The sequence below is a fragment of the Natrix helvetica genome (assembly GCF_964273705.1).
Source record: "Natrix helvetica genome assembly, chromosome: 1".
NCBI lineage: Eukaryota > Metazoa > Chordata > Lepidosauria > Squamata > Natricidae > Natrix > Natrix helvetica.
Genome location: NC_138548.1, coordinates 188,666,494 through 188,677,608, shown reverse-complemented (window position 1 = coordinate 188,677,608; position 11,115 = coordinate 188,666,494). Strand labels below are relative to the sequence as shown.

General features: G+C 36.4%; 1 protein-coding gene across 1 annotated transcript in view; it reads left to right on the top strand.

The window, feature by feature from the left end:
- The first annotated feature begins 335 nt into the window (after window positions 1-335).
- Window positions 336-11,115, top strand: part of ABCA12 (ATP binding cassette subfamily A member 12) — a 179,608-nt gene continuing 168,828 nt past the window's right edge. Inside the window, exon 1 of the mRNA XM_081957386.1 lies at window positions 336-489. Within this exon, the coding sequence (XP_081813512.1) occupies window positions 421-489 (69 nt within the window). The 5' untranslated portion in view covers window positions 336-420. The remainder of the gene's footprint in view (window positions 490-11,115) is intronic.

Below are 11,115 nucleotides of genomic sequence, written 5' to 3'. Positions count from 1 at the left end.
TGGCTTGGCAAGCCACTTGGTTGCTAGCTTCTTTGTCAATTCTTCTGTAGGCTATATGTGTAGGTGGTAGGGAGTGCCTTGTGGGAGAAAAGGTGCGCTTCTTTAATTTCAGCAGAAGCATCTTCTTGGAATGACACCAGCCTTATCACATCAGGACTGAAGAAAGCTGAGAGAGTAGTATAGTATTATAATTAAGCACTCTGATTCTCATTGGATGAATCAACCTGTTGCATGTGCAGTAGGAAACTCAATTATGTGCACAGAGCAGAGACAAAGGGCTGAACTGGCCATCTGGATTGTATAGCGAAAGTGCATAGGCAAAGCAATACAAATCTTTATCACAGCCTACATTTTTGGCAACCTAATCCTGGGTTAGAGAGAAGACAAGAACTTTCTTCTTTTGCTGAAGCTCTTCTGAGGATGGCTACACTCTTCCGACACCTGTGGGTATTGTTATGGAAGAATTGGCTGAGTGTCAAAAGGCAACCGGTAAGTATAGAAATAAAAAAAAAAGAACAAGAGAATGTTAAGTCCCAGGGAATCAGGGGAAAATATTATTTAAGGAAAATACACTTTTTGAAAATGATGAGGGTGAAAAATATTTTCTTTAGTGAAATTTGATTGCAAATGTGGTGCTATTCCATGTCTGATCAATGAATAAGAGTCAAAACTGTATATTTTATAGATATATGTATCTATGAGTTCTTACTTGATCAACCCAAGCTGCTGCTGTATTTGTGGAAATATTAATTTTTTTTCTTGTTCAAATGTGCTACATTGGCTGGCACCTACAGCTGAAGTGAGGGAGTATTTTAAAATGTTATGTTAACCAAGCAGAAAGTCAGCTCAGCAAGCAACATTTGGGTTAGAATCTTTTCTCCATTGCTAATTTTTTTCCATTTTTGTTTTGACGGAATAGTAAATAAACATGTCCTTGTACTCTTATTATTTCAATATAATATTTCTACTGAGCTGCTTATATCTTTAATAACACACCTCAAGTGTTGGCATTTTACAGCAGAGATTATTTTGCTATTTCACTAATTAGAGGATGCTCATCTATATCCATTATGGTTCAATGCACAGTCATCCAATATTCACACTGCATTTGACATTTTTCTACCTATTGAGTCCTTTCAAGGACCTGGCATAGATAGATATGGATTATATTATTATTACATTTATTTGCTGCCTGTCTTGCCATGGGCTATTGTAAGCAGTTCTCAACCATACAAAAATTAAGAAATAGAAAGGAAGTTTAAACAAAGTGAAAATAATAGAACGATAAAACAAGGAAAAAGAAAACAAAGAAAATAGGTCAATATGACTATTAAAAATGTTATGCTGGCTAGAAATTCTAGAAGTTTTAGTCCCAGCACTAAATTGGGAAAGGCTGGTTTAGATTAAATTAGAATCTGCACAAGGAAGCATTTATGCAACAAGTAACTTATTAAAGGTAGCTGCCTTTAATTGTATACATTATATTTTATGTACTGTAGCAGAAATCCTGATGGATTATAGTCATTTATTTTTTAACCTTCTCTGTGTTGAATTCTCTCTCTTTTATGATGCCAATTCTTCATGTAAGAGCCGTTTATTTATTATTTTTAACTAGAATATTTTTGTTCTATATTCCATCAAGGCTGATTCTTGGTATTTTCCATATATGAAGTTTTGAAGGGTTTCCCCTCTGAATTCTAAACAATCACATGATAATTGCTGATAAGAGAGGGCAACATTTGTAACAATTTCACTTAGCTTTCAACCATTATTCTTCTGCTCTACTCATGGTCTTGCTCCCCTTTGTAAGTCACTTTCTCTAGACTTCCCTTTGGGGCATTTACCCCCTCACCTTTAGCAATGCATTTTCTGTTTTGTTAAGTGCTAAAGTGCAATAAAACAATTTGAGAAATGGCATATGGACAATGCATCATAAAATAAAGCAGCTCCACTCAACATAGCAGCTTCTGACTATAACAATGATGGCGAGCCTATGGCACGTGTGCCACAGGTGGCACGCGGAGCCATTTGTCAGGGCAAGCGAGGCGCTGCCCTGTCAGCTGGCCAGCACGCATGCGCCTTTTTTAAAGTCATTTTTTGCCCTCCTCAGGCTCCAGAGGCTTTATAGGAGCCTGGGGAGGGCGAAAAGAGCCTACCCCACCCCCCCGGAGGCCCTCCAGAGGCTTCATGAGCTTCTGGGAAGCCATCGGAGCGTAAAAAACCGGCCCTACGGGCAAACCGGACATTCGGAAAAGGACTTCCGGTTTGCTTGGAGGGTTGTTTTGAGCGCTTCAAAGGCTTCAGGGAAGCCTCCGGACGGTCCCTGAAGCCTTCAGAGTGCTCAAAACGACCCTCCGAGCAAACAAGAAGTCACTTCCGGTTTGCGTGGAGGGTCGTTTTGACTGCTCCGAAGGCTTCAGGGAAGCCTCCTGAAGGTCCCTGAAGCCTCCGGAGGGCGTCCAGGGGGACGGGGGAGGCTGTTTTCGCCTCCCCCAGGCTCCTATAAAGCCTCTGGAGCCTGAGGAGGGCGAAAAAAGCATGTAAAAATGGGGGAGCGCCTGTAGTGCACGGATGCGCACTGGGGGGGTCGCACATTGCATTATGGGTGTGGCACACCTGCAAATGACCCCCCTGCGCTCCCCCCACTTATGGCACGCAAACCAAAAAAGGTTCGTCATCGCTGGACTATAACATTACTGACAGAGAAGAAAAAGAGAGGAACAGTTTAATATATTGAAAGGTGTTGTCCTACAAATCAGGAGACTCTGAGTTCTAGCCCTGCATTTGGCATGAAAGCTGGCTGGATGACTTTGACCAGTCACTCTCTCTCAGCCCAACCTCCCACACAGGATTATTGTTGTGGGAAAAATAGAATGAGGAAAAATATTGTGTTTTTACCACCTTGCATTTTTTATAATAATAATAAAGACAGGTTATAATTAACTAATTAACTAAATAAAATAAGCAATAGTCCCAGTGAAGGCCAAAAAGGAGCAACAGGGGGACTGAGTGAAGAAATGGTGACAACGTTTTATTAACATAGCTGCTCTCGCCTGCCAACAAAATAGAAAATTCTGAAGATTTTAAAGGTCCATTAGCTCTGTTAAATATTGTTCATCTAATCATGCATTTATTAATATACTTTTAGTATAATTTTTCTACAAGTTTATTTGTCCTGGGTGTCACATTTATGGAAGTAAAGCCCAAGGTTTTACTGATACTATTCTAATATGCTAAACATACAGTTCATTTACGGTGAGAGGGGACTACTGCAGAGGCATTCAGTTGACAAATTATAGTTCATTTTATGCCAAGGAGATCAACATTTCACACATGAGTTTGGTACAGGCAAGATTTCTCATTGCATCTCAAAAATATGACAAAACTGTTGAAGAAGAATTATTATATGCTTGAAAATAATTTTAACATTTTAAAGAAAGTTTTAGAAGTTGTAAATGTCCAATCTTGCCATTATTTCAAAGACAGAAAATATCACACTATTTCCCTTTCCCCCCATATTTTGTGAAAATAGAGCTTGGGAAAGTTGTATCCAATTTAGCCATAAAATATTAGCTCTTATCTTACATATCATTCCTCTATTTATAAAGACATTTTCTTTTAGCTTATACAAATCTACCTGTTTTGCTTTTTATATGGTGTGCCTTAAAATTCACCAGCATGATTAATGTCCTGCAACAGGCATTAATGGGGAGTGACAGGGGGTTCAATTTTGATATTTGGTACTACCAGATTTCGGTTATGTACTCCATGAAAGCATTTTGCATATTTTATTATTCTGCCAATTGAAATCTCTTGTTAAATAGTACAGTATTATATATAGGTGTTGACTATATACAGTAAATGTGATGTCTCAAGCTATTATGCTATGAAACTTAAAACATTGTGCCTTCCCTTACAGTAGAGAATGTTATAACTTTGTATTAGGAAAACCCTATCTATTTTTCAAGTTTTTATAAATTGTTCTATTTTTGTATGGCTTTTTCCTTTTGAATGCAAATTTTATAAATATATTTTGCTATGATGCTGGATCATTCCTAGTTGAGGCAAATTGCAACATTTGAAAAATCAATAATATTTTTTTAAAGTATAATCATTTTTAAAGATGCAATGTTCCCAAACTAGATTTAATAGCTTTCATACTTAAATTTCACTTTAATTTATAGACAGATTTTCATGTTTTATACTAATAGTATTATGTTTGCAATTTATGTCAGTGTATTCATTAACTGAAATAGGGCTTAGTAACAAGGTCAGCCAATGGGAGCTGAAACAGTAAGGAGCCCGTCTGGTGGTCACTTGGGCAGCGGTTTGGGTAGAGGGAATGATGGCATCCACTACATGCTCCCGTTCGCAATTGTACTGAGGCATGCGGGAGAGGGCATCAGCTAGAAAGTTCCTCCCGCCTGGAATGTGCTTTAAGACAAAATCAAAATGGTTGAAGTATTGAGCCCATCGGATTTGTTTAGGTGATATTTTCTGTGGGTCCTAAGCGCCTCCAGATTTTTGTGGTCGGTCCAGACTTTGAACGGTTTCTAGCTCCCTTCCAACAGGTGTCTCCAGGTTAGCAGTGCCCATCTCACTGCGAAAGCCTCCTTTTCCCATGCGGCCCATCGTCTGTCTGTGTCTGTGAGCTTGCGGGAGGTGTAGGCGCAGGGTTGTAAGCTTCCTTGATTGTTACTTTGGAGTAGCACCGCTCCCACTGCTACATCGCTGGTATCTGCCTGGATCATGAAAGGTTGCTCGGGGTCAGGATGCTTCAGCACCAGTTCCTGGGAGGAAGGCAGTGATTGGAGGGGAGGGTGGTGATGCCCTCTGCAGCCAACACGATCTTTTTTTCCTCACCCTCTTAGCGCCCCCCTGCTGCCCCCTTGCCTCCTACCACTCCCCTGCCGCCCCCCGCCTCTTACCACCCCCTTATGTCATCTCACCGCCCACTTTGGGAACCACTGTGCTAAACTCTCTAAATGTGAATTCCACCAAGAAAAAATTGATTATTTAGGGTACAGCATTTCGCACCAGGGCATAGAAATGGATTTTTTAAAAGTGCAGGTGGTACTTTTTAAAAATGGATGGATTAAGTCTTCTGTTTCTACCTTTTCTTTCTGTGACTTTCGGTGATTCATAGACCAAACTTTCCTCTTTCATCGCTGTGAGTATCATTATTTTTTAATTCATTTAAAGACTTGACCTCTTTTTCTAATTTGAAATATAAAACAGATATAAAAAAAGAAATAATTTAAAAGTGCTACGTGCTGGGAGGTTTTGTTGATTGGAGCCTGTGTATTCAAGTGGAACTTTTCCCTTTCTTCGTGGTTTGTTTTGACGGCTTGTTGCAGAGCGATAAGGGTAAGCCAAATGTCCCTTTGAAGCGTGTTTTCAACCAGAGAAGAGGGGGGGAAATGGCTTTTGTGAATCCATGTTTTAACTTTAAAAAACCTTCCAAGTGAGAGCACTTTTGTTTAAGATGGCGGAGTATCAGGAAAATGGAGAGATTGTAAGTTTGCAGACAATATTTTCAGAATTACTAAAATTAACAAATACATAAGAGAGGATTGAACAAAAACTGGAATTTTTGGAACAGCTAATAGAAAAACGTGATGGAAAATTTGATGATGTTCACCAAATGCAAAATGAGGGGATTAAAATTCAAAGAATTGAAGTGGAAGATGAATATAAAGCGATTAAACTTGCTGACATTTATGGTAATTGGTTTGTTTTTGAAAATGCAAAGAATGGAATATTGAAAGAGGAAATAAATGGAGAGGAAACCTATTTCAAAGGGCAAGACATAGAAGAAGAAGAAAAAAGCAAAGAATTTATGGACTATGAAACTTTATTAATGAAAATATGGATAACACTACTGACAATTAAAAGACAAGAGGAATAAAGAAGCAGAAAGAGGGCATCAGGATTATATGAGAGATCTTACAAACAAGGACTCGCTAGGACTAGTCCATACAAAGCTAAATTAAGAAGAAGCTTAGAAGATTGATACCACAAATGGCAGAGGACATAAGATTGTTTTGTTATTGGAAAGATACAGATTGATAGATGGAAGAGTATAATTTAAAACTACTAGCTAAACCTAGTGAAACTCTAGTGATAATAGGTATAGTTAAATAAAAAAATTGTAATGATAATACTGTATACAATGTGTGGTGTTATGATAAGCAATAATTGGATATGAATATTGAATGATACCCGAGATTATATATAAAGGTCAATAATAATAATAACAATAACAATAAAAAAGAGAACTAAATTAGACACAGTTAAGTTTTGATTATTAGGGGGAAAATGTTGTGACATAGAATATAGCCAAATAAAGAAAGGATAATAATAATAATCTATATATATATATGTATAATATAAGGAAATTGGATGTAAATTGTAAACAGCAATTTGGAAAGGAGGATTAGAAAACTTTGTTATTAAATATTATGGATGTTTAGCTACAATAGGATATAAGGATTTAATGTTAATGGAGGATTTTATAAATAAGTAAATGAAATACAAGTATGTGGTTATGTATTAAATTTTGCTATATTTTATGATGAAGGATGTTTAAACAATTATAGTCAAATAAAAGTGGAGGTATGATGATGGTTAAAAAAAAAGTGCAGGCAGTACTTGATTGGGAACCACCCAAAACATGTAAACAGTTACAAAGCTTCCTGGGATTTGCCACCTTTTAACACCAGTTTATCCCCACTTTCACCCAGATTGCCCTCCCCTTCACCAAGCTTTTAAAAACAAAGGGGGAGGGTAACCTAAAACCTTTGAACTGGACAATGGAATGCCAAGCGGCATTTGAAAAACTTAAATGGCTGTTTTCAGCAGAGCCAATTCTTTTTTTAAAATTTTTTTTATTGTTTTAATTAAACAAAAAACACACAAAAAAAATCATTCTTCATTACATCTTCCAGAAAGCATGTCAATTAGTTACAAATACATTTGGTGCGTTACTACCACAATCATTCTTTATACTTCCTTCATATTGGATTGTACATTTTAAATCAAAGATCTTTAGGTATTTTACCATCAATGTACCATCATTCTCATTTAACTATAATTGTTTAAACGTGCTTTTATCTAGTATCATTTATATTTAAAGACACAACCACATACTGGCATTCATTAGCTGTTTCTGTAAACCTCAGGCTTATACCCAATTGCTTCACCAATGCCAACACATATAAAATCATTAAACATTATCCATTAACATTTCATTATTGTTTTGTAGTTATCTAACATCTTTATAATAAATCAAAATAAAAATTTATTAGTGGAATTTATAAGTACCCAAAAGAAATTACATCTTTTTAACAAAATCCAAACAAAAAAAAAAGTAAAATTAATAAATCTTTTTCCCAGGTCCCAATTTACGGTTTATATCCAAATTGTTTTCACTAATTAAAGCTATTATTTCACTATTATTATCAAAATGGATTATCTGTTAACAAATAAAGATTTTGAAAACAAAAACATTCTATAAGCATCTACAAAATCCTACTTATTAATCACCAAAGATTAACTAAGTTTTTAATTATCAGCATTCATTGTCAACCTGTGTCTTTTCAATAATAAAACAATCTTATCTCTTTAGCCAGTTGTTGCATCAATTTTCTTATTAGCTTCTTTATAGAGTTCTTAAAAACTTCTCTCTGCACTTTTTGCTCAGAAGATTTCTCATATAGTCTCATTGCCCTTCAGCTGGTATTAAAATTAACATGTCTTTAATTATCAGATGTCTTTCTAAAGCTGTTTCTCTTCTTAATTCCATCATCAAATCTATATCTTGACAAGAGAAGTAGAGCTCCAGATAGTCAAATTCACTTTTCAATATCTTTTCACTTTCACTCATGGGTGCTTCATTAGTAGGTTCATCTGTTGTCTTGCCTTTATCTTCTATATCTTCATTCTCTTTTTAGTTTTTGGAGCTCCAACACCTTCATCTTTTGCTACGCATAACAATAATTTATCCAACTTCTTATCAAATCTCTCGGATCCTTCCAATAAATTTTGAAGTCCATCCAAAACATCTTGGAGACTTAAGGCTTCCTCATCTGTATGTAGATACATATTTCCAAAAAAAGTAAAACAAAAGATCTAAACTCCACTGCCACTCTCGCCTTCAATATCTCTTTGATGTATAAAAACACTTTTATTTTGAATTCACTTATGCATACGTTTCTTCTAATTTTTTCAGAGATGGAGGGTTCTATCTTTTCTTTTCCTTTCCTTGCCCAAAATATTTCTCACAGACATCTGCAAAGGAACAGTCTGTGTCCTTGAGATGTCATCAGTCCACAAACAAGCTGCAAACCCTCCAACTTCAGTAAAATCAAGGAAAGTAGAACAAAGGATACATTGTTTCAAAAGAAAAAGAAAAACCAAGTTCTGGCTTCCGAATGGCAGATTCAACTTTCTCTTATTTATTTCAGGCTTTAAAAAAATAAGCAAAAGTCTCTAAGTATCTTTAATAAAATTTAATAAACAGTAGGAGGAAGGATTGTTAAAATAAAAAAGAGGTTTTAGTTCAGCCAAAAAATAAGGTAACAGGGAATAGAAGAAAAAATCAATTCATTCACTTAAGAGGAGAAATGGGAAGTGTTCCAATCACTTCAATCCACAAAACCTTGTTACATAGAAAAAAAAAGGAAAAAAACCTTTCTAAGGCAGTCCAATAGAGATAAATTTCGCTGCTTTATTCTTAGCTTAAAGGACTAATTTATCCTAGAAAAAAAAGTTTCTTTGGGCGATCATTCTCAAAGAAAAAAAATCTCACCAAATAGACTCACTTTCACTTTCATTGCCTTTCCTCCCGAGCCATCTCCGACTTTGTCAGCCTGGGGGCTGTCTATTTACTGCTGCTTTGGAGATCTTCCCTTGGGTCAAACGGGGACTTTGCAATGTCCCTGTGACCAGCAAGGATTTGTCTCCCTTTCACCATCTCTCCGGGATGGCTTAGGTCCGTATGGACCGTTACAGCAGTAAAAGAATCAAAGGCGGTGTCGGACTATCGAGACAGCACATTGTGTCATCGCAACGTCTGGCTCTCGTCTCAGCAGAGCCAATTCTAAAGCACCTGAACACAGAGAAACCATTCATCATACAAGCAGATACCAGCGATGTGGCAATAGGAGCCTTCCTGCTTCAGAAAAATGAGCAAGACCAATTGCAACCATGCACTTACACATCTAAAAAAATTGGATGAAACTGAGCAAAGGTGGGCCATTTGGGAGAAAGAAGCTTATGCAGTTCAGTGGGCACTTTTAACCTTGAGGCATTTTCTAGAGGGGAGTAAGATCCCTTTTCAACTCTGGATGGATCATAAAAATTTAGAAGCCTTAAAGACCCCAAGGAAATTCTCCCCAAAACAAGTACAATGGGCTCAGTACTTTAAACGGTTTGAATGTACATTCAGATATCTCCTGGGGAAAAATATTTCTGGCAGATGCACTATCCAGTGCATCAATACAATAGTACGAAGCCAGATGTAATCAAACCCATGGTACAAAACAATCATCTAGCCGCTAAAGTCATCACCAGATCCCAGGCAAAACAAAAAACATTGACAGACAATGACACCATCCAAACTTTTAAACAAGATTTAGCCACTAATGAATGGTTTTTGAGTCACAAATCCAGCTGCCTGATGAAAAATAACTTGGATGGGAGGGAAGTTGTATGTTCCAGCTAGCCAAAGACTGTGCTTAATGGCAAGGTGCCACAACTCCAAATTAGCTGGACACTTTGGTTTTGTGAAAACTTTACATCTAATTAAAAGACAATTTTGATGGCCATCACTAAAAAAGGACATAGAGAGCTATGTAGTTAGCTGCCCTATTTGTGTAGCAGCCGAAAGACGTCAAAGGAAAATCCCAGGACTCTTACAGAAGGTAGCTGAACCTTCAGCACCCTGGAGAGAGATTGCTATGGACTTTATTTTGAACTACCAGAAAGTTTGGGGAATACTGTCATTTGGGTCATAAGAGACCTGTTTTCAAAACAGGCACATTTTATACCTTGCCAAACGATCCCAACTGCCAAAAGTCTAGCCAAGTTATTCCTGGTACACATGTATTGTCTTCATGGAGCCTTGCAAAGAATCATCTCTGGAACTAAAATCAGTACAAGATCTGAAAACACAAGGAATAAATATGGAATGGTGGCCTTATTTACAAATTAAAACAAGATTTAAAAAAGACCGGGAACAATACAGAATACACAAATGGAATTAGATAAAATATTATTAGAACAGGAGGAAAAATGATTATCAAATTATATAATTTTCTTTTAAGATATAAAATGGAGGAAATGACGGTAAAGGAGACAATAAATAGCTGGGGAAGAAACTTTGGCCATAATACAGAATTAGAAAAATAGGATAAACTATGGGAAAGAAATTATAAATTTATGACGGCAGTAGCCTACAAAGAAAACCTCTATAAAATGTTTTATAGATGGCATTTGCCTCCAGCGAGATTGGCCAAAAAGTATCCAAATTTATCCCCCAAATGTTGGAGATGTAGCCACAAGTCTGGAACATTCTACCATATGTGGTGGACGTGCCCCATCACAAGGAAATACTGGTGCAAAATTCAGAAATGGTTGGAAGAAATTATGGAGCAAAAAATAGAATTGAAACCAGAAGTGTATATTAGAACCGAAAATGGACAAACTATTTCAATCCATAATACTACGCGTACTCACTGCAGCTAGGATTACTTTGGCACAAAACTGGAAACAAATCAATACACCCGCAGACAAATCAATAATTAAAAAAGTACTCAAATGTGCAGAGATGAACAAAATGACCATGGAAGTAAAAGAAAGAGAAGAATCAGATTTCTATAAAATATGGAATAGAATTTATAAATGGCTAGAAAACAGAAGCCAAAACAGGAAATAGAAGTCTTTGTGGTTTTTTTTTCTAAACTAGTATTGAATAAAAATTAACCAAAGTTACTAATCGCTATCAAACTTAAAGTATTGAACTATATTGTAAATATAACAGGGATATGAACAATTAATATTATTACAAGTGTTAGTACTATTGTTATTATATTATTAGAGAAGGTAAAATCAACA